The 25,565-nt window shown below is 44.1% G+C and overlaps 1 protein-coding gene across 1 annotated transcript in view; it reads right to left on the bottom strand.

Moving 5' to 3' along the window:
- The window catches only part of mpp2a (MAGUK p55 scaffold protein 2a), a gene marked incomplete at both ends in the record, with an annotated part of 111,653 nt that overhangs the window by 42,274 nt on the left and 43,814 nt on the right, over positions 1-25,565 (bottom strand). The window contains one exon of the mRNA XM_079253287.1: positions 12,394-12,462. Coding sequence (XP_079109413.1) covers positions 12,394-12,462 — 69 coding nt within the window. The remainder of the gene's footprint in view (positions 1-12,393; positions 12,463-25,565) is intronic.

The raw sequence follows: 25,565 nt of genomic DNA, 5'->3' as shown, positions 1-25,565 counted from the left end.
CGTCAGATCTGAACGGCTGAGACTGAATGAGAAAATATAGATATAAAATAAACATAGTAGTGAATGTAGTTGGTATGATTATTAGAGTGCAAAGTGTGATGTGTGTAACTTTCATCTGCATGGCTCCGCCTCATCTGTCCCTGATTGAAAATCAATTGATTGAAATATATATATATATATATATATATATATATATATATATATATATATATATATATATATATATATATATATATATATATTTATGTTTTTTTAATATAAAATATTTCAATATATTATATATTTCAATATTAATATATTTCAAATATATATATATATTGCCAAATGTGCACAGCATCAGATTGAACACCAATTAAAACAGATGTGTTTAATGTAAAGGACACTTTTTCCACTGAAAATGTCTGCATATTTAAAAGCTGTTTTATTAGTGTTTTGATTTGCACTTTATTATACTAATAAGCATAAGGGAGACAGTAGCTCAGGCTGGGAAGTTGGGAGTTCGATTCCAGGCTTCCCCTGACTATGTGCCGAAGTGTCCTTGGGCAAGACACTGAACCCTAAGTTGCCCCCCAATGTGCCTATCGTGGTATTAGCATGTATGTAAGTCACTTTGGATAAAAGCGTCTGCTAAATTACTGTAGAATGGAATAGAATAGAATAGAATAGAATAGAATAGAATAGAATAGAACATGCAAAGACACATGACAGTCTGATGTTGCCTTGTATAGTTAACAACTGAGATAGATCACTCTAGTGTAGGCCATAATATATGATGATATGACACATGAAGTTATGTTTGCTGGATTTGTTCATTTATTTTTTACAACTTCCTAAAAAGAATTTAGTGGGACGAACTGTCTCTGAAACGATGAGCCAAAAATGAAGCGAGGCTGGCAATAGGTATGCACTCTGGGCACGTATGCAGGCGGGTCATACACGTTACAAATAAATAAATATACGTACCAACTCATGTTCAGCCAATCGGAGGAGGATCCTTCGTCACCTTTAATGCGATGGAGTTTCATGAGAGAAGCAAATTCATTTTCGTAATTTAGCGCTTTGTTTTGTTTTTGGCGGCAGAAGAGTTGTGGTCAAATGCGAGTTCGTCACTACCGGTTAGTGCACTACGTCCATGTTCCATTTGGGACAACACTTACCCACCGTAGTGCGCACTACAGAGAAAAGTGCGTAGTTCGCACTATGCACTGCATTCCAGAGCACTAAAGAATTGAGACACAGCCTGACACAGGACTGACAAAGAAGCCAATGGCGTCAGCTTAAAATCTCCAGAACGAAGTTCTGCTGACCAATCTTCTAATTGTAAAATTTGCTGAACTTAACCAATTATTGAACGTAAAGTCAATCATAAAATGTTACTTTCTTCCACTTTTGATGTTTTAATATTTCAGCTCACTATAACTTACATATTTTTTTGCTGGGAAGACTAGTCCAGTGTGGTAGTTGAAAATAAAACATAGCAACAGAGATATCCGCAAGGTAATGCACTGTTATGCTAAAAATTTGCTGGAACCTACATTCTCCAACATGCAACCTGAACTTGCACCATTGCCCCCTACTCCCGACAACCGTCCGGCAAAGAAACCTAAGCCGAGCATGACTCCGGAGACTCAACCGGCTATGTTAGCTGTCATGCTACGCATTGAAAAGATGCAGGAGGAATGCCTAGCAAGAATGGCTCAGGTCGAGTCCATGGTAAAAAAAAATTGCAACTCTATTAAGGGCGTAGTTGACTCTCTGGAGTCCATGGCCAAGCACATGGATGTTATTGTGCAGAGAGTACGGGACAGACTTTTTTTTTTTTCAGGAATGCCATTCCCTCAAAACTGATGTTAGTTTTTGGAAAACCCAATGGGGAAATGATGTGTAGTTTGCTCACGGCTCAGACCGCTCAGCTGGTGTTGGAATCCTTAAAAACAGGTTTGAAGGAAAAATCTTGGCCGCAGATCCTGATCCTTTGGGTCATTTTTGTTTATTAATAATATCTCATTCTCTGACCACATTCATATTAGTCAATGTATATGGCTATAATGCCTAAACTGAAATAAATACTTTTTTTGATTCTTTGGAAAATAAACTTTCATACTGGCTTCATAAACACCCAAAAGTTGCATTAATATTAGGTGAGGATTTCAATCTAGCTTTGGATAACAGGATAGACAGATGGCCTCCAAGAAACAGACACTGTAAACTCTAGAATTAAAGTTTTTATGGAAAGATTTGCTCTTATAGATATGAAATAAAATGAAATGAAAATTAAATGAAAAATACTTAATTAATCCCCAAAGGGAAATTCAATATTGTAGTATATAATAATAATGTGTCCCCAGACTGGACAGCCCCTCATGTGTTGTTACTTATGTACAGATTTTTGTATTAATTTATCTTTAAAAAGTTAAAGAATGTTTGGTAGTCCAAAGCCCAACTATAGCAGTTTTAAAATGAAAATGTATTGTAACATCTCCATGTGTTTTTGTGAAATGATGTCCAAAAATATTTGGAAATTGAGAAATAATTTGACAATTTTATTGAACAATAATAGTAAATGATATGAAATGAAATGAAAACACTTTATTAATCCCAAAAGGGAAATTCAATATTGTAGTATATAATAATAATAACTAGAGTTGGTCTTGTTCCGGAGGCTGATGGCTGCTGGCAGGAATGATCTTCTGTATCTTTCAGTCTTACATGGGACCTGAAGAAGCCTCTCACTGAACACACTTTGTTGTTTCATCACTGTGTTGTGGAGAGGGTGTGAAGAATCCTCCATCATCTTCATCAGCTTGTGCAGCATTCTTCTTTGGACAATCAGCTCCAGCGGCTCCAGAGTTACTCCAAGCACAGAAGCAGCTTTCTGGATCAGTTTGTTGATTCTCTTCAAGTCTCTGGTTCTGATGCTACTACCCCAGCAGATGCTGCAAAGCTGACTGCACTCTCCACAACAGACTTCTAGAAGATATGCAACATCTTGGTGCAGACGTTAAACCATCTCAGCTTCCTTAAGAAGTACAGTCTGCTCTGACCTTTCTTGTAGATGTAGTCAGTGTTGCATTTCCAGTCCAGTTTGTTGTCCAGCTGAACTCCAAGATACTTGTATTCCTCCACCACCTCCACCTCCTCTCCCAGGATGGAAACAGTGCTTTGTTTATTCTTCTTCCTCCTGAAGTCAACAATCATCTCTTTTGTTTTGCTACTATTTAATATGAGATGATTGTCACCGCACCATTTAACAAACTGACTGAGCAGTTCTCTGTACTCTGCTTCTTGTCCATCCCTGATACACCCCACAACTGCAGAGTCATCAGAGTATTTCTGCAGATGACAGGACTCAGAGTTGTACTGGAAGTCTGAGGTGTACAGAGTGAAGAGGAATGGCCAGAGTACAGTTCCTTGTGGTGCACCAGTGCTGCTGACCTCCATCTCAGACACACAACCTTTCAGTCTCACAAACTGGGGTCTGTTTGTGAGGTAGTCATAGATCCAGGTGGTTGTGGAGGTATCCACCTGGAATTTATGGAGCTTCTCACATAACAAAGCAGGCTGAATGGTATTAAAAGCACTGAGAAATGAAAGAACATGACCCTCAGAGTGCTGCCTGAATGGTCCAGATGAGAGTGTGCTCTCTGGAGCAGGTATATGATGGCATCTTCAACCCCAAGTCCATTACGATATGCAAACTGGAATGGGTCCTGAAAGGTGTTTACTTGCACAGCACTGAGACTCACTGGGACACTTCTTCATTCATTCTTTGTTAAATGTAATGTCTTCTCCCCACTTGTTGCCTCATGATTGTCCTTTGTGCAGTACATTAAATCCTCCAGCGCTCTGCTTCCTTACTCATATATGCTATGCTTTTTTTCTACTTCTACTGTTTAATCCTGTGTTGCCTCTACTGGGTTCTTGGTGTGTAGGAATAATTCTAATAATAATATCATAATAATTCTAACAATTCACTTGCATTCAGGAGATTACTCACTGTGTTAATATTATTTATCAACCAATTATGTAGAAAAGTGTTTTTTTGAGTGTGTAATATATACGCGTTGTTCCACAAAAGAGTTTTGTGGGGAAACTACGTTGACGCTTCAGCAAAACTCGACAGCGGAGACCCATCCAATATGGCGGCAACGCTTGTTCACTCTCCAGCGCTCAATGAGGCGTCTACGTATATATGTCTATGGCTGAACACATGAAGAAGAGAAACAGCCAGCAGAACACATGAAGAAGAGAAACAGCCAGCAGAACACACGAAGACGAGAGACAGCCAGCTGAACACATGAAGAAGAGAGACAGCCAGCAGAACACATGCCTTTTCTGACACCAAATGTCACCAAGTGTATACCAAATTGCCGAAGTCTAGTAGAAGAAGTGAATCTTCCAAAGAGGGAGAAAACTCCTTTAGCCGGCTTGCTAACGATCATGACTATAATAGCAGTAGGAAGGACTGTAACTCGCAAGCAACGACAGAAGAGGAATTTCCCACCTCTACCTGTAACTCCGAATAAGCCTCCTCTTGCCAAAAAACCCAATCTGTCCCATTCACTAAGCCCGGATGATGCTGTTCACACGCTGTCCAACCTGATAAAACTCCAGAAGTGACACACTGGAAAAGATGGTGAACACAGTTCGCGCCAAAATTACACTCCTAAATGAAAAGGTAGCACAGATGGAAAAACGTGTGGATAAAACTGAGGAATCAACTCTGAGATTCATGGTTCATGTGCAGGATCTGGAACATTATGATTGTCGGTGGAATCTAAGGCTGTATGGCGTTCCTGAGGCTGAGAAAGAAAATGTACGTGAGGAGGTGATCAGCATTCGCCAGAGTTTATTGCCATCTTGGAAAGAAAAGCTGCCGGATGCCATTGATGTCGCTGATCGGTTGGAGATACAGCGCCAGGATGAGAGGCCCCGCGGTGTCATCATCAGGTTCATCTCCTGACGTCTGAGAGAGGAGGTCTGGAAAGCTGCTAAAAACAACGCCTCTCTCAAATCGAAAAAGCTACGCTTCTCTGAGGACTTAGCAATGGAGGACAGGGATAACCGTCAGAAACTGTGGCCTAAAATAAAACAAGCGCGTGAAGAAGGAAAGGTTGCTTACTTTGTCGGTGGTCGAGGTTTTGTCAATGGGTCAGAGATTCACCCATAAAGGTATTGAATTACATCTGCGAGATGGAACCATACCACCCCTCTTTCCTTAGGTGTTTATGTTTTGCTTTTTTCTTTCTTTTTTCCCCTCTCTGTGTTACTTTCTGATTGTTTAATTCTGATCATTTGTTTTCTTCTCAGGGGTTCGCTGATCAGTGTTTGACCCAGTTGTTTTTTTTTTTTTTCAGAAGAAAGGTTAAACAGGGGAGAGAGGGGAAAGCGGGTTGAAGGAAAGGAGGAAGAAGGGGGGAAAAAAAAGACTTGTTTTTTTGTTTTTTTTAAAAGGGGTGCATCTGTTAGCGTTAAGTTATTCAACAAGGTTATTTTTTTCTACTGGTGCTGTTCTCGATCTTGCACTACCTGTTAAACAAACTTTAAGGGTCCGTAAAACAAGACTTTATTATTCTTTGTATTTACAACTGTTCACATTAATATGTCTATTATTTCTTTTCTTTCTTTTAATGCTAGGGGGTTACGCAATAATATTAAGTGTAAAGCTTTATTTCTTTTTGCTAAACAATTTAACACGGACTTTTGCTTTGTACAGGAATCTCATTCTATTTCTGATGATGCCAAATTTTGGAAATGTCAACGGGGAAACTCCATATGGTTTGCAAATGGCACAGAGCGGTCAGCTGGTGTGATTAATTTAGAAAGCAAATTCTGTGGGAAAGTTTTACTCACTGAATGTGACCCCTTGGGTCACTTCATCTGTCAAACAATCCAGTGTAATGACCACTTTTTTATTACCTCTTAACGTTTATGGCTACAACACTGTGAAGGAAAATTATGGTCTTTTTTTGTCACTAGAGAATACATTGTTAAAATGCTTAGATAAATTTCCAAATGCTACTTTATTGCTAGGTGGTGACCTAAATGTTGTACCTGACAATTCATTAGATAAGTGGCCTCCTCGTGCACCTAACAGAAGCAACACCAAGTTAATATATTTTATGGAAAGATTTAACCTGCATGATATCTGGAGAGTTAAAAATCCTCGTGGGAAAGCCTTTACGTGGTGTAATAAGACTGGTTCTAGTCACTCCAGAATCAACCTTTGGCTGATCTCAAAAAGTTTTGCTGTGGATCATATTACTGTGGACATTCACCCTTCTCCCCTCACAGATCACAAAGCCATTGTTATAAAAATGAACCTTTCCTCCTCTAACTCAAATGCTTCTAACTCAGCCTTTTGGAAACTGAATAGTCCAATTTTATTAAACAATTCTATTAAAAACACGTTAAAGAATGAATTGCATACTTTTGGTCTAAAGCCATTAGAGAAAAACAATATGGCCTAAATCGGGAACTTTTTAAATTTGAAATTGCTCAGTATTTCAGGAAAACTTGTAGTGATATTGAAAAACACAAAAGGCAGCATGAATTACAAGTGGTTACAAGACTCTCTCATTTATCTCAAATTTCCCCAAATAACATATCGGAAGAGGAGATTCTGGAGCTGTCTAATTTACAGTCTGAATTAGATGACTTGTACCAAGGGAGCCTTCGTTAGATCAAGATCAAGGCGGCTCGAAAAGGGTGAACAAAACTCTCATTATTGTTTTAACCTTGAAAGACATCATTCTAAAGTGAATAACATAATTCGTCTTCATGTGGATGGAATTATTACTGAAGATTTCAGACTCATCTCTCAGTACTGTAGAGATTTCTACAAAAAGATCTATACCTCTAAATTCTGTCAGGCATTCGCAGACACTTTCTTAAATTCTTTAACAGTCCAAACTATTACTAAAAATGAAAAAGAAAGGTGTGACAGTTCAATCACTCTCACTGAAGTGACGGAAGCCATCCAACAATTAAAGATTAATAAAAGGCCAGGGACAGATGGTTTGACTTCTGAATTCTATAAAACGTTCGCTGATTAACTTTCTCCATTCTTAGTAGAAGTATTTTTGGAAAGTGTCGATAAAGAAAAGCTGCCAACAACTCTGACCCAAGGCCTAACTACCCTGATTCTAATATCAGACAAAGATGAATTATTTTTAGATAATTGGCGACCAATTTCTTTGCTTAAAAATGACTACAAGATCTTTGCTACCATTTTAGCAAAAAGACTTAAATTTGACTGGACTTGATAATTGTGGAGACCCAATCTGGTTTTATGTCCAGGAGACACATTATAAATAATATCAGGCTAGTTTTGGACATACTTGACTACTCAGAAATTATAGAGGACAAAAGTCTTATATTATTTCTCGACTTTTATAAAGCATTTGATACGGTGGAGCATCAATTCATTTTACAATCCCTTAAGAAATTTGGCTTTGGCGATTACTTTTATTCAGCTATTAGCACACTTTACAAGAACAGTAACAGCTCTATTAAATTAGCCGGTGGTACATCTCCTAGAGTCAGTTTATCAAGAGGCATCAGGCAAGGCTGCCCTGCCTCTCCTTACCTTTTCCTCTTAGTTGCTCAACTCTTATCAGACCATATCTAGTGCACTGAGAGGTATCGCTCTACTTGATAGAAGATTACTTATTACTCAGCTAGCGGATGACACAACACTTTTTTTTACAAAATGAAAACCAAATCCCTGTTGCTTTAGATGTTATCAATGTTTTTTCAAAGGTGTCCGGCCTCTGCCTGAATATAAACAAGTGTGAGCTTATGGCAGTCAAAGATTGTGCTACTTCTGCACTGTATGACATTCCTGTCAAAACTGAGGTGTGATATTTAGGTATTCTATTGTCCAAAGACCAACACTCAAGATGTTCCCGTAATTTTATTCCTCTCATAGAATAAATACACAAAAAAACTAAATCAGTGGCTCATGAGGGACTTGTCTTTAAGAGGAAGAACCAAGGGCATCTCTGGTCTAACATCTGCAGCTTTGGCCCTGCATGTTGATAATAAATTATTAAAGGAGATTGATAAAATGCTTTTTGATTTCATTTGGAAAAACAGAGCACATTACTTAAAGAAAAGTGTCCTTATGAATTCCTATGAAAAGGGTCTCAATTTCCTTGATTTCTATTCCTTGAACAATACATTCACAATAAATTGGCTGAAACAACTTTTTTTAAACCCCAACTCAATCTGGAACACCATCCCGCTGTATATCTTATCAAAAAGTGGTGGTGTTGATTTTTTCTTAAGGTGTAATTATGTTCATAAGGTCCCAATCAAACTGTCAGATTTTCATGGCCAGGCCTTCTTATCATGGTCACTTATCTACAAACATCATTTTTCACCTCACAAATATTATATCTGGAATAACAAGGACATCTTATATAAACACAAATCTCTCCTTATAGAAACATGGTTTCACGAGAATATTATACTTGTAGATCAGCTATTTAACAACAGCGGCCTTCTCTTAACATACCAAGAATTTCTTTCTAAATGTAATATTCCTGTAACACCTATAGAGTATGCCAAAGTGTTTGGAGCTATACCCTCTGGAGTTTGTTTGCTCTTTAAACATCAACACCTCTGCAATCCCTTCTTAATACGCCTGTTGGGAAGGTCTGTCTGTCCAGTTATTCCAGAAACAGTAACAGATCTGTCAGAGCTTTATTTCAAATGGACATTGCATCACAACCATGTGCTATCTCTCACTGGAATAGGTTTGTAGATGATGTCCCATGGAAGAGGGTTTGGCTACTCCCTAATAAATTTCTGATCACAAATACAATGAAAGAAGTCTCCTTTAAGCTCCTCCACAGGATTTATCCAGCTAAAGTCTACATTCATAATAGATTGAAATTAAATATTGATACTCTCTGTAGTTTCTGCATGAACTCCCCTGAAACAATTGTACATTTATTTTGGTCTTGCCCAGCTGTTAAAATATTCTGGCAAAGGTTTTGTAATCTGATTCCTGATAAAATTAATGTAAACTTTGTTTTATTCTGGAGGGATGTACTGCTTGGTATCATAGCAAAGCATTGACAATTCTAGTCTGTATTTGATAAATCTCCTCCTTATTATGGCTAAGTCCCATATTCATAATTGTAAATTCACAAATAAAAAAAACATGTTTCTCAGCCTTTGTAGGTGAGTTCAGGCTATACATCACCTCTATCCTTCATTCTAAAAAGCAAAAAGCAATTAAAACTATATCTGCCTGGAATATGTTTACGATGTTATAATCCCTTAGTTTAAGTTTTACAATTATTTTTATTTATTTTACTTTTTTTCCTCTACATATTTATTATTATTGTTACTTTTTTCCTTTTTCTCTTTGTCCTGCTGTTATGTACTTTGAACACACGAAGAAGAGAGACAGCCAGCAGAACAACAATACATCTGGAGTAACAACTCTGATTATCTCAAATGCTCTAGATTAGATTATTGGCTGATATCAAGTAACTTGGTGAAAGTTTCATCGAGCTGTGAGATTTGTCCCTCTTTCGGACCACTGTGCCATTTCTCTCTTGGTCTCATCAAACAGTGACTATCGACCACCTAAAGCATCTCATTGGAAATTCAGTAGTCATTTATTAAATCATAAACTGTTCTGGGATAAAATACTAACTTTAATCAGTGAAGTCAAGAGGATGGATGAGCTTAACCCCCTAAATAAATGGGAATGGCTTAAATTTAAAATCAGGTATATCAGTATTCAAGAAAGCAAAAAAGTGTCTTCCAGGAGAAGACAGCAACATCCCAGATTAACACGTTGTACAGCCGAGGTATCCTGAGTGATGGAGACAAGACAGAACTTCTTAAACTGCAAAGTTAGAGGATTTCTACATGGAGAAGGCTAGAGGTGCATTCATTTGTTCAAAGGCAAGATGGACTGAAGGAGAAAAAAATTCTTCTTACTTCTTTAATCTAGAAAAAACCAGACAATCCAAAAAGTCTATAAATAAATTAAATATTGACCACTGCATTATTGAGGACCAAAACAAGATTGACAAATACATTTGTGATTTTTATAAGAACCTATATACGTCCAGTTATAGAGACTTTGAGACAATTTTTTTCTTTGATACAATTAAAGATTTGCCTCCTAAAATTGACGACAATTTTAAAGCCCTAACAGAAACTTTCAATCACGGAACTGGATGAAGCCCTTTCTCAGATACCAAATGGTAAATCCCCTGGCCCTGATGGCCTCACTGGAGAATTCTTTAAGCATTTCTGGAGTGAAATGAAATTTTTAGTATATGAGGCCTTCATGGAATGCATTGACAATGACATGCTATCACCAACTATGAAACGGGGTTTAATCCCTCTGTTACCTAACGCTAATAAAGATAAACTCTTTTTAGACAACTGGAGGCCTATCACCCTACTGTGTGTTGACTACAAACCTTTAGCCCATATTTTTGCTAATAGACTGAAGAGATTAAATGCTATAATTGAGGAGATGCAATCAGCCTTTATAAAGGGTAGACATATCCACAACATACTCGTTTAATTCTAGATATACTATATTACAACTCCCTGGTCCCACCCGAGAGCCGAATCCTTTTTCTGGACGACTTCAAAGCCTTTGACTCCATAGAACGCCACTTTGTTTATGTTTGCTGATGACACAGCACTGCTGTTAAAAATAGACATATGATTCCCAAAGTAATTGATCAAATCAATATTTTTTCTAGAGCATCCGGTCTAACCCTAAACCTCCAGAAATGTGAAATCCTGGCTGTCCATGATACTAATATAACCAACCTTAACAACATCCCAGTAAAGAATGAGGTCAAATATCTCGACCTTAGAATATCAGGGAACTGGAAAGAAAGAGAAACCATGAATATTTTTACCAGACTGTCATCTGTCCTTAAATCATTAAATCACTGGCTCATATGAGACTTATCCCTTTCAGGCTGCATTCTTCTGTCCAAAGCTGATGGGATTTCCAGTCTCATTTATCCATGTCATTCTCTGTTTATATCATGTAGATTAATAAAATCAGCTAACTGTTTTCAAATTCATTTGGAAAAACTCACTATTTAGGTAAATCTCAACAGGTCAGGACTATGAAAATGGGGGATTGAGAGCCATGGAATCTGTAATAGCAGCTCTTAGAAACAAGTGGCTGAAGGAGTGCATCTCTCAGTCTCAGTATGGGACCACATTCTAAACAAACTCTTTAGTAAGATTGGTGGCATTAATCTCTGACTTAGATGTGATTTTGAGGTGTCCATAATTGCTATTAAGTTATGCAAAAATGTTATTTACCCAAAACGTCTCCCCACATAAATATTTATTATGGAACAATAAGGTTATCACCATTAACAGGAAATCTATTTTCAGATCTGACTGGTACTAAAAAGGGATTCTTTTTGTCCATGACATACTAGACTCAAAAGGTCACATATTATGTTTAAATGACTTTGTGGCCAAATAAAACATTAGCATTTAAAAAATAGAAGTATGACTAATTCTATTAAGCTATCCCAGCCCCTTTATTACGCTTTTTTGAGAGTGCTTTGCCTTTTCCCCTGAGCCGTCCTCCTCTGCCTGCCGTAATAATTGGTGGTGTCAACCTATTAGATAGAAAATGTGATCATAAATTGATTAGTTTGGTCTTTAAACAGAAGCTTTTTGGAGACTTAAACTCTTGATCCACAAAAGATAACATTGATGGCTCTTTAAGGAAAAAGGCTTTTTCAGTCTATATATCATATCCAATCCCACTTAAAATCAAAGAAACTCATTTTAAAATAATATCAGCTATATACCTTGTAAATAATTTTCTGTTTGAAAGACAGAAATTTGAAGTAGACTCCTGTACCTTTTGTTTTTCCAAGGCTGAAACCATTTACCACCTTTTTTATGAATGCTCTGTTGTTAACCTGTTCTGGTCAGACATTCATGGATACTATTTATTTTATGGACAAGCTAGATACAAGCATTTCAGATGTTGTTAATCTCATCATCATGCTGGGTAAATATCATCTTCATACCTGTAAATGGAAAAAATGCATTCCATCATTCACTGGCTTTATGAATGGCTTCACCTGTTACTGTAAATCACAATGTCTGGTCCACAACAAGCTAAAGGCTAAAAGCTAACATTTATACCTGTATCTGTGTGTCCTGGTTGTTTTAAGATGCCTTGTGAGTTGTGCTATCCTGTTTTTTTTCATTACTTTATCTTTGCCTCTTTTTTTTATTTGTTGTTTTGTTTTAATGAGAAATGTATCGTTTCACACAGCTCTAATAGTGTCACCTTGTTTATTGTTGTCTGTTTGTCCCCTGACTTGTTCATCCTGAAGCTGCGGAAGTGGTTCAGGAACGGTGTGTTACCTGCATTCTTTGTCGTCACGTACATCATCTTCTTCTTCTTCCTCCCTCCAAGACCAGAACAAAGATTTCCTGGAAGAGTAGAAAACAGAAAAAAGCTGCAGATGTTAAAGGGGTCCTATTCTGGTATTTGGAGTTTTCTGAGCTTTCTACAGTGTTACAGTGTTGAATCCTCATCAGACATGTGAACGACACTGTTTTTTATCACCTAAACACATGTTTGACTTTGAGTTTGAGTTCCAGCACGCTCTCCGTTCGGTTTCCATAGCAACAAAAAACGCGTGGTTTTAGAGAGTTTTTTCTACGTGGAAATCCTTGTGACGTCCCGGGGGATAAGGTTCGGTGATTGGTTACCTTCTACTGGTTAACAAGGGCATGTACAAATACATCAGGCGGGTGGAAAACGTGGGATAAAGTTATTTCCAACGATGGCTGGTGAGTTTACCAAAGAGAGACATCCTGCTGCATTCGTTGCTGTGGGTTGCTGTTTTCCACTTCGTTTTCAGGCTCTGATTCAGGTTCCAACATGTAGGGCTGGATGCTATGTGTTGACATTGTAGTTTCTTTTTTTATTGAGTTCATATGAGCCTAATCCTTCTGTTTATGAGACGTTACAATGACGGTGAAAGCAGGTGCGGTGCGCGCTCCCGATGTAGTGCGGTGGCGGGAGGCGGGGCTTAATGCGGAAGAGTCTCAATTTACTCGTTTTGCCCGCAGGCTGATCTGACAGCCTACGGAGAGGGTCGGTCTGAAGTAAATAAAGCCATTTGTGACAATAACTCCATCAATCCCAGCCCTTCTGGGCTCAGAAATAAAAATAAATTAGCCTGAAATGCACAGAATAGTTCCACTTTAACCAATTTATCATCAAACTGTTGCAAAGACGTCAGATTTGACTTGAATTCTTCTGCTGATTCGGTTTTTCTTCAATAATACACAAAATGTCTGCAGACATGAATGGATTTTAGGAGACTTCAGACCGAGAGAAGTTCACATGATTTCCTCTCACGACACCAACCGAACACGTAGCTCCAACAACGATAAGAGACCTCTACGATATTCTTCCATCATCCTCTCCAGGTACGCTCCGAGACAAACAACCGATCTCTGAGGGGAAACAACCGATCTCTGAGGGGAAACAACCGATCTCTCTGAGGGGAAACAACCGATCTCTGAGGGGAAACAACCGATCTCTCTGAGGGGAAACAACCGATCTCTCTGAGGGGAAACAACCGATCTCTCTGAGGGGAAACAACCGATCTCTGAGGTGGAAACAACCGATCTCTGAGGGGAAACAACCGATCTCTCTGAGGGGAAACAACCGATCTCTGAGGTGGAAACAACCGATCTCTGAGGGGAAACAACCGATCTCTGAGGGGAAACAACCGATCTCTCTGAGGTGGAAACAACCGATCTCTGAGGTGGAAACAACCGATCTCTCTGAGGGGAAACAACCGATCTCTGAGGGGAAACAACCGATCTCTGAGGGGAAACAACCGATCTCTCTGAGGTGGAAACAACCGATCTCTGAGGGGAAACAACCGATCTCTCTGAGGTGGAAACAACCGATCTCTGAGGGGAAACAACCGATCTCTCTGAGGGGAAACAACTGATCTCTCTGAGGGGAAACAACCGATCTCTCTGAGGTGGAAACAACCGATCTCTCTGAGGGGAAACAACCGATCTCTCTGAGGGGAAACAACCGATCTCTCTGAGGGGAAACAACCGATCTCTCTGAGGGGAAACAACCGATCTCTGAGGGGAAACAACCGATCTCTGAGGGGAAACAACCGATCTCTCTGAGGTGGAAACAACCGATCTCTCTGAGGGGAAACAACCGATCTCTGAGGTGGAAACAACCGATCTCTGAGGGGAAACAACCGATCTCTGAGGGGAAACAACCGATCTCTCTGAGGGGAAACAACCGATCTCTGAGGTGGAAACAACTGATCTCTCTGAGGGGAAACAACCGATCTCTCTGAGGGGAAACAACCGATCTCTGAGGGGAAACAACCGATCTCTGAGGGGAAACAACCGATCTCTCTGAGGGGAAACAACCGATCTCTCTGAGGGGAAACAACCGATCTCTGAGGGGAAACAACCGATCTCTGAGGGGGAAACAACCGATCTCTATGAGGGAAACAACCGATCTCTGAGGGGAAACAACCGATCTCTCTGAGGGGAAACAACCGATCTCTCTGAGGGGAAACAACCGATCTCTGAGGTGGAAACAACTGATCTCTTTAAGGGGAAACAACCGATCTCTTTAAGGGGAAACAACCGATCTCTGAGGTGGAAACAACCGATCTCTGAGGGGGAAACAACCGATCTCTATGAGGGAAACAACCGATCTCTCTGAGGGGAAACAACCGATCTCTCTGAGGGGAAACAACCGATCTCTGAGGGGAAACAACCGATCTCTCTGAGGGGAAACAACCGATCTCTCTGAGGGGAAACAACCGATCTCTGAGGGGAAACAACCGATCTCTCTGAGGGGAAACAACCGATCTCTCTGAGGTGGAAACAACCGATCTCTCTGAGGGGAAACAACCGATCTCTGAGGGGAAACAACCGATCTCTGAGGTGGAAACAACCGATCTCTGAGGGGAAACAACCGATCTCTCTGAGGGGAAACAACCGATCTCTGAGGGGAAACAACCGATCTCTCTGAGGGGAAACAACCGATCTCTCTGAGGGGAAACAACCGATCTCTCTGAGGGGAAACAACCGATCTCTGAGGGGAAACAACCGATCTCTGAGGGGAAACAACCGATCTCTGAGGGGAAACAACCGATCTCTGAGGTGGAAACAACCGATCTCTGAGGGGAAACAACCGATCTCTGAGGGGAAACAACCGATCTCTCTGAGGGGAAACAACCGATCTCTCTGAGGGGAAACAACCGATCTCTGAGGGGAAATAACCGATCTCTGAGGGGAACCAACCGATCTCTCTGAGGGGAAACAACCGATCTCTCTGAGGGGAAACAACCGATCTCTCTGAGGGGAAACAACCGATCTCTGAGGGGAAACAACCGATCTCTGAGGTGGAAACAACCGATCTCTCTGAGGGGAAACAACCGATCTCTGAGGGGAAACAACCGATCTCTCTGAGGGGAAACAACCGATCTCTGAGGGGAAACAACCGATCTCTGAGGGGAAACAACCGATCTCTGAGGGGAAACAACCGATCTCTCTGAGGGGAAACAACCGATCTCTCTGAGGGGAAACAACCGATCTCTGAGGGGAAACAACCGATCTCTGAGGGGAACCAACCGATCTCTCTGAGGGGAAACAACCGATCTCTCTGAGGGGAAACAACCGATCTCTCTGAGGGGAAACAACCGATCTCTGAGGGGAAACAACCGATCTCTGAGGTGGAAACAACCGATCTCTCTGAGGGGAAACAACCGATCTCTGAGGGGAAACAACCGATCTCTCTGAGGGGAAACAACCGATCTCTGAGGGGAAACAACCGATCTCTGAGGGGAAACAACCGATCTCTGAGGTGGAAACAACCGATCTCTGAGGGGAAACAACTGATCTCTGAGGGGAAACAACCGATCTCTGAGGTGGAAACAACTGATCTCTGAGGGGAAACAACCGATCTCTGAGGTGGAAACAACCGATCTCTGAGGTGGAAACAACCGATCTCTCTGAGGTGGAAACAACCGATCTCTGAGGGGAAACAACCGATCTCTCTGAGGGGAAACAACCGATCTCTGAGGGGAAACAACCGATCTCTGAGGTGGAAACAACCGATCTCTGAGGTGGAAACAACCGATCTCTCTGAGGGGAAACAACCGATCTCTGAGGGGAAACAACCGATCTCTGAGGTGGAAACAACCGATCTCTGAGGTGGAAACAACCGATCTCTGAGGGGAAACAACCGATCTCTCTGAGGTGGAAACAACCGATCTCTGAGGTGGAAACAACCGATCTCTGAGGGGAAACAACCGATCTCTCTGAGGTGGAAACAACCGATCTCTCTGAGGTGGAAACAACCGATCTCTGAGGTGGAAACAACCGATCTCTGAGGTGGAAACAACTGATCTCTGAGGGGAAACAACCGATCTCTGAGGTGGAAACAACCGATCTCTGAGGTGGAAACAACCGATCTCTCTGAGGTGGAAACAACCGATCTCTGAGGGGAAACAACCGATCTCTCTGAGGGGAAACAACCGATCTCTGAGGGGAAACAACCGATCTCTGAGGGGAAACAACCGATCTCTGAGGGGAAACAACCGATCTCTCTGAGGTGGAAACAACCGATCTCTCTGAGGTGGAAACAACCGATCTCTCTGAGGGGAAACAACCGATCTCTGAGGGGAAACAACCGATCTCTCTGAGGGGAAACAACCGATCTCTCTGAGGTGGAAACAACCGATCTCTCTGAGGGGAAACAACCGATCTCTGAGGTGGAAACAACCGATCTCTCTGAGGGGAAACAACCGATCTCTCTGAGGGGAAACAACCGATCTCTGAGGGGAAACAACCGATCTCTCTGAGGGGGAAACAACCGATCTCTGAGGGGGAAACAACCGATCTCTCTGAGGGGGAAACAACCGATCTCTGACGGGAAACAACCGATCTCTGAGGGGAAACAACCGATCTCTCTGAGGTGGAAACAACCGATCTCTCTGAGGGGAAACAACCGATCTCTGAGGGGGAAACAACCGATCTCTCTGAGGGGAAACAACTGATCTCTCTGAGGGGGAAACAACTGATCTCTCTGAGGGGAAACAACTGATCTCTCTGAGGGGGAAACAACTGATCTCTCTGAGGGGAAACAACCGATCTCTCTGAGGGGAAACAACCGATCTCTCTGAGGGGAAACAACCGATCTCTCTGAGGGGAAACAACCGATCTCTCTGAGGGGAAACAACTGATCTCTCTGAGGGGGAAACAACCGATCTCTCTGAGGGGAAACAACCGATCTCTCTGAGGGGAAACAACCGATCTCTCTGAGGGGGAAACAACTGATCTCTCTGAGGGGAAACAACCGATCTCTCTGAGGGGAAACAACTGATCTCTCTGAGGGGGAAACAACTGATCTCTCTGAGGGGGAAACAACTGATCTCTCTGAGGGGAAAAAACCGATCTCTGAGGTGGAAACAACCGATCTCTCTGAGGGGAAACAACCGATCTCTCTGAGGGGAAACAACCGATCTCTGAGGGGAAACAACCGATCTCTGAGGGGAAACAACCGATCTCTCTGAGGGGAGACAACCGATCTCTGAGGGGAAACAACCGATCTCTGAGGGGAAACAACTGATCTCTCTGAGGTGGAAACAACCGATCTCTAAGAGGGGAAACAACTGATCTCTCTGAGGGGAAACAACCGATCTCTCTGAGGGGGAAACAACTGATCTCTCTGAGGGGAAACAACCGATCTCTCTGAGGGGAAACAACCGATCTCTGAGGTGGAAACAACCGATCTCTAAGAGGGGAAACAACTGATCTCTCTGAGGGGGAAACAACTGATCTCTCTGAGGGGAAACAACCGATCTCTCTGAGGGGAAACAACCGATCTCTCTGAGGGGAAACAACCGATCTCTCTGAGGGGAAACAACCGATCTCTCTGAGGGGAAACAACCGATCTCTCTGAGGGGAAACAACCGATCTCTCTGAGGTGGAAACAACCGATCTCTGAGGGGAAACAACCGATCTCTCTGAGGGGAAACAACTGATCTCTCTGAGGGGAAACAACTGATCTCTCTGAGGTGGAAACAACCGATCTCTCTCAGGTGGAAACAACCGATCTCTGAGGGGAAACAACTGATCTCTCTGAGGGGAAACAACTGATCTCTCTGAGGTGGAAACAACCGATCTCTCTGAGGTGGAAACAACCGATCTCTCTGAGGGGAAACAACCGATCTCTGAGGGGAAACAACTGATCTCTCTGAGGTGGAAACAACCGATCTCTGAGGTGGAAACAACCGATCTCTCTGAGGTGGAAACAACCGATCTCTCTGAGGGGAAACAACCGATCTCTGAGGTGGAAACAACCGATCTCTCTGAGGTGGAAACAACCGATCTGTCTGAGGTGGAAACAACCGATCTCTGAGGGGAAACAACCGATCTCTGAGGGGAAACAACCGATCTCTGAGGGGAAACAACCGATCTCTGAGGTGGAAACAACCGATCTCTTTAAGGGGAAACAACCGATCTCTGAGGTGGAAACAACCGATCTCTCTGAGGGGAAACAACCGATCTCTCTGAGGGGAAACAACCGATCTCTGAGGTGGAAACAACCGATCTCTCTGAGGGGAAACAACCGATCTCTGAGGTGGAAACAACCGATCTCTCTGAGGGGAAACAACCGATCTCTGAGGTGGAAACAACCGATCTCTTTAAGGGGAAACAACCGATCTCTGAGGTGGAAACAACCGATCTCTCTTAGGGGAAACAACCGATCTCTCTGAGGGGAAACAACCGATCTCTGAGGGGAAACAACCGATCTCTTTAAGGGGAAACAATCGATCTCTGAGGGGAAACAACCGATCTCTTTAAGGGGAAACAACCGATCTCTTTAAGGGGAAACAACCGATCTCTGAGGGGAAACAACCGATCTCTCTGAGGGGAAACAACCGATCTCTCTGAGGGGAAACAACCGATCTCTCTGAGGTGGAAACAACCGATCTCTCTTAGGGGAAACAACCGATCTCTCTTAGGGGAAACAACCGATCCCTCTGAGGGGAAACAACCGATCTCTCTGAGGGGAAACAACCGATCTCTGAGGGGAAAAAACCGATCTCTGAGGGGAAACAACCGATCTCTCTGAGGGGAAACAACCGATCTCTGAGGGGAAACAACCGATCTCTGAGGGGAAAAAACCGATCTCTCTGAGGGGAAACAACCGATCTCTGAGGGGGAAAAAACCGATCTCTCTGAGGGGAAACAACCGATCTCTCTGAGGGGAAACAACCGATCTCTCTGAGGGGAAACAACCGATCTCTGAGGGGAAACAACCGATCTCTGAGGGGAAACAACCGATCTCTGAGGGGAAACAACCGATCTCTGAGGGGAAAAAACCGATCTCTCTGAGGGGAAACAACCGATCTCTGAGGGGAAACAACCGATCTCTGAGGGGAAACAACCGATCTCTCTGAGGGGAAACAACCGATCTCTGAGGGGAAACAACCGATCTCTCTGAGGGGAAACAACCGATCTCTGAGGTGGAAACAACCGATCTCTGAGGTGGAAACAACCGATCTCTCTGAGGGGAAACAACCGATCTCTGAGGGGAAACAACGGATCTCTGAGGGGAAACAACCGATCTCTGAGGGGAAACAACCGATCTCTCTGAGGGGAAACAACCGATCTCTCTGAGGGGAAACAACCGATCTCTGAGGGGAAACAACCGATCTCTCTGAGGGGAAACAACCGATCTCTGAGGTGGAAACAACCGATCTCTCTGAGGTGGAAACAACCGATCTCTCTGAGGTGGAAACAACCGATCTCTGAGGGGAACCAACCGATCTCTGAGGTGGAAACAACCGATCTCTGAGGGGAAACAACCGATCTCTGAGGGGAAACAACCGATCTCTGAGGGGAAACAACCGATCTCTCTGAGGGGAAACAACCGATCTCTGAGGGGAAACAACCGATCTCTCTGAGGGGAAACAACCGATCTCTGAGGTGGAAACAACCGATCTCTGAGGGGAAACAACAGATCTCTGAGGGGAAACAACTGATCTCTCTGAGGTGGAAACAACCGATCTCTCTGAGGGGAAACAACCGATCTCTGAGGTGGAAACAACCGATCTCTCTGAGGTGGAAACAACCGATCTCTCTGAGGTGGAAACAACCGATCTCTGAGGGGAAACAACCGATCTCTGAGGTGGAAACAACCGATCTCTCTGAGGTGGAAAAAACCGATCTCTGAGGTGGAAACAACCGATCTCTCTGAGGGGAAACAACCGATCTCTGAGGTGGAAACAACCGATCTCTCTGAGGGGAAACAACCGATCTCTGAGGTGGAAACAACCGATCTCTCTGAGGGGAAACAACCGATCTCTGAGGGGAAACAACCGATCTCTGAGGTGGAAACAACCGATCTCTCTGAGGGGAAACAACCGATCTCTGAGGGGAAACAACCGATCTCTGAGGTGGAAACAACCGATCTCTGAGGTGGAAACAACCGATCTCTGAGGTGGAAACAACCGATCTCTGAGGTGGAAACAACCGATCTCTGAGGGGAAACAACAGATCTCTGAGGGGAAACAACTGATCTCTCTGAGGTGGAAACAACCGATCTCTCTGAGGGGAAACAACCGATCTCTGAGGTGGAAACAACCGATCTCTCTGAGGTGGAAACAACCGATCTCTCTGAGGTGGAAACAACCGATCTCTGAGGGGAAACAACCGATCTCTGAGGGGAAACAACCGATCTCTCTGAGGTGGAAACAACCGATCTCTGAGGTGGAAACAACCGATCTCTCTGAGGGGAAACAACCGATCTCTGAGGTGGAAACAACCGATCTCTGAGGGGAAACAACCGATCTCTGAGGTGGAAACAACCGATCTCTGAGGTGGAAACAACCGATCTCTCTGAGGGGAAACAACCGATCTCTGAGGTGGAAACAACCGATCTCTCTGAGGGGAAACAACCGATCTCTGAGGGGAAACAACCGATCTCTGAGGTGGAAACAACCGATCTCTCTGAGGGGAAACAACAGATCTCTGAGGTGGAAACAACCGATCTCTCTGAGGGGAAACAACCGATCTCTGAGGTGGAAACAACCGATCTCTCTGAGGGGAAACAACCGATCTCTGAGGGGAAACAACCGATCTCTGAGGTGGAAACAACCGATCTCTCTGAGGTGGAAACAACCGATCTCTCTGAGGGGAAACAACCGATCTCTCTGAGGGGAAACAACCGATCTCTCTTAGGGGAAACAACCGATCTCTCTGAGGGGAAACAACCGATCTCTGAGGGGAAACAACCGATCTCTTTAAGGGGAAACAACCGATCTCTGAGGTGGAAACAACCGATCTCTCTGAGGTGGAAACAACCGATCTCTCTTAGGGGAAACAACCGATCTCTCTGAGGGGAAACAACCGATCTCTGAGGGGAAACAACCGATCTCTGAGGGGAAACAACCGATCTCTCTGAGGGGAAACAACCGATCTCTGAGGGGAAAAAACCGATCTCTGAGGGGAAACAACCGATCTCTCTGAGGGGAAACAACCGATCTCTGAGGTGGAAACAACCGATGTCTCTGAGGGGAAACAACCGATCTCTCTGAGGGGAAACAACCGATCTCTCTGAGGGGAAACAACCGATCTCTGAGGGGAAACAACCGATCTCTCTGAGGGGAAACAACCGATCTCTGAGGGGAAAAAACCGATCTCTGAGGGGAAACAACCGATCTCTCTGAGGGGAAACAACCGATCTCTCTGAGGGGAAACAACTGATCTCTCTGAGGGGAAACAACCGATCTCTGAGGGGAAACAACCGATCTCTGAGGGGAAACAACCGATCTCTCTGAGGGGAAACAACCGATCTCTCTGAGGGGAAACAACCGATCTCTGAGGGGAAAAAACCGATCTCTGAGGGGAAACAACCGATCTCTCTGAGGGGAAACAACCGATCTCTGAGGGGAAACAACCGATCTCTGAGGGGAAAAAAACGATCTCTCTGAGGGGAAACAACCGATCTCTCTGAGGGGAAACAACCGATCTCTGAGGTGGAAACAACCGATCTCTGAGGGGAAAAAACCGATCTCTGAGGGGAAACAACCGATCTCTCTGAGGGGAAACAACCGATCTCTCTGAGGGGAAACAACCGATCTCTGAGGGGAAACAACAGATCTCTCTGAGGGGAAACAACCGATCTCTGAGGGGAAACAACCGATCTCTCTGAGGGGAAACAACCGATCTCTGAGGTGGAAACAACCGATCTCTGAGGGGAAACAACCGATCTCTCTGAGGGGAAACAACCGATCTCTGAGGTGGAAACAACCGATCTCTGAGGGGAAACAACCGATCTCTGAGGGGAAACAACCGATCTCTCTGAGGGGAAACAACCGATCTCTGAGGTGGAAACAACCGATCTCTGAGGTGGAAACAACCGATCTCTCTGAGGTGGAAACAACCGATCTCTGAGGGGAAACAACCGATCTCTGAGGGGAAACAACCGATCTCTGAGGGGAAACAACCGATCTCTGAGGGGAAACAACCGATCTCTCTGAGGGGAAACAACCGATCTCTGAGGTGGAAACAACCGATCTCTCTGAGGTGGAAACAACCGATCTCTCTGAGGGGAAACAACCGATCTCTCTGAGGTGGAAACAACTGATCTCTCTGAGGTGGAAACAACCGATCTCTCTGAGGGGAAACAACCGATCTCTGAGGGGAAACAACCGATCTCTCTGAGGGGAAACAACCGATTTCTGAGGTGGAAACAACCGATCTCTCTGAGGTGGAAACAACCGATCTCTCTGAGGTGGAAACAACCGATCTCTCTGAGGGGAAACAACCGATCTCTGAGGTGGAAACAACCGATCTCTGAGGGGAAACAACCGATCTCTGAGGGGAAACAACCGATCTCTCTGAGGGGAAACAACCGATCTCTCTGAGGGGAAACAACCGATCTCTGAGGTGGAAACAACCGATCTCTCTGAGGGGAAACAACCGATCTCTCTGAGGTGGAAACAACCGATCTCTCTGAGGTGGAAACAACCGATCTCTGAGGTGGAAACAACCGATCTCTCTGAGGGGAAACAACCGATCTCTGAGGTGGAAACAACCGATCTCTCTGAGGGGAAACAACCGATCTCTCTGAGGGGAAACAACCGATCTCTCTGAGGGGAAACAACCGATCTCTCTGAGGGGAAACAACCGATCTCTCTGAGGTGGAAACAACCGATCTCTCTGAGGTGGAAACAACCGATCTCTGAGGTGGAAACAACCGATCTCTCTGAGGGGAAACAACCGATCTCTGAGGTGGAAACAACCGATCTCTGAGGTGGAAACAACCGATCTCTCTGAGGGGAAACAACCGATCTCTGAGGTGGAAACAACCGATCTCTGAGGTGGAAACAACCGATCTCTCTGAGGGGAAACAACCGATCTCTGAGGTGGAAACAACCGATCTCTGAGGTGGAAACAACCGATCTCTCTGAGGGGAAACAACCGATCTCTGAGGTGGAAACAACCGATCTCTCTGAGGTGGAAACAACCGATCTCTCTGAGGTGGAAAAAACCGATCTCTCTGAGGGGAAACAACCGATCTCTGAGGTGGAAACAACCGATCTCTGAGGGGAAACAACCGATCTATGAGGGGAAACAACCGATCTCTGAGGGGAAACAACCGATCTCTCTGAGGGGAAAAAACCGATCTCTGAGGGGAAACAACCGATCTCTGAGGGGAAAAAACCGATCTCTCTGAGGGGAAACAACCGATCTCTGAGGGGGAAACAACCGATCTCTGAGGGGAAACAACCGATCTCTGAAGGGAAACAACCGATCTCTGAGGGGAAAAAACCGATCTCTGAGGGGAAACAACCGATCTCTCTGAGAGGAAACAACCGATCTCTGAGGGGGAAACAACCGATCTCTGAGGGGAAACAACCGATCTCTGAGGGGAAACAACCGATCTCTGAGGGGAAACAACCGATCTCTGAGGGGAAAAAACCGATCTCTGAGGGGAAACAACCGATCTCTGAGGTGGAAACAACCGATCTCTCTGAGGGGAAACAACCGATCTCTGAGGGGAAACAACCGATCTCTCTGAGGGGAAACAACCGATCTCTGAGGGGAAACAACCGATCTCTGAGGGGAAAAAACCGATCTCTGAGGGGAAACAACCGATCTCTGAGGGGAAACAACCGATCTCTGAGGTGGAAACAACCGATCTCTCTGAGGGGAAACAACCGATCTCTGAGGGGAAACAACCGATCTCTGAGGGGAAACAACCGATCTCTGAGGGGAAAAAACCGATCTCTGAGGGGAAACAACCGATCTCTGAGGGGAAACAACCGATCTCTGAGGTGGAAAAAACCGATCTCTCTGAGGGGAAACAACCGATCTCTCTGAGGGGAAACAACCGATCTCTCTGAGGGGAAACAACCGATCTCTCTGAGGGGAAACAACCGATCTCTGAGGGGGGAAAAAACGATCTCTCTGAGGGAAAACAACCGATCTCTCTGAGGGGAAACAACCGATCTCTGAGGTGGAAACAACCGATCTCTGAGGGGGGAAAAAACGATCTCTCTGAGGGGAAACAACCGATCTCTCTGAGGGGAAACAACCGATCTCTGAGGGGAAACAACCGATCTCTGAGGGGAAAAAACCGATCTCTGAGGGGAAAAAACCGATCTCTGAGGGGAAACAACCGATCTCTGAGGGGAAACAACCGATCTCTCTGAGGGGAAACAACCGATCTCTGAGGGGAAAAAACCGATCTCTGAGGGGAAACAACCGATCTCTGAGGGGAAACAACCGATCTCTCTGAGGGGAAACAACCGATCTCTCTGAGGGGAAACAACCGATCTCTCTGAGGGGAAACAACCGATCTCTCTGAGGGGAAACAACCGATCTCTGAGGGGAAACAACCGATCTCTGAGGTGGAAACAACCGATCTCTCTGAGGTGGAAACAACCGATCTCTCTGAGGGGAAACAACCGATCTCTCTGAGGGTAAACAACCGATCTCTCTGAGGGGAAACAACCGATCTCTGAGGGGAAAAAACCGATCTCTGAGGGGAAACAACCGATCTCTGAGGGGAAAAAACCGATCTCTCTGAGGGGAAACAACCGATCTCTCTGAGGGGAAACAACCAATCTCTGAGGGGAAACAACCGATCTCTGAGGGGAAACAACCGATCTCTGAGGGGAAACAACCGATCTCTGAGGGGAAACAACCGATCTCTGAGGTGGAAACAACCGATCTCTCTGAGGGGAAACAACCGATCTCTGAGGGGGGAAAAAACGATCTCTCTGAGGGGAAACAACCGATCTCTGAGGGGAAACAACCGATCTCTGAGGGGAAACAACCGATCTCTGAGGTGGAAACAACCGATCTCTGAGGGGGGAAAAAACGATCTCTCTGAGGGGAAACAACCGATCTCTGAGGGGAAACAACCGATCTCTGAGGGGAAACAACCGATCTCTGAGGGGAAACAACCGATCTCTCTGAGGGGAAACAACCGATCTCTGAGGGGAAACAACCGA

This window comes from Telmatherina bonti (assembly GCF_933228915.1).
Source record: "Telmatherina bonti genome assembly, chromosome: 14".
Lineage (NCBI taxonomy): Eukaryota > Metazoa > Chordata > Actinopteri > Atheriniformes > Telmatherinidae > Telmatherina > Telmatherina bonti.
The sequence above is the reverse complement of the archived record's forward strand: the minus strand, read 5'-3'. Positions and strand labels throughout refer to the sequence as shown.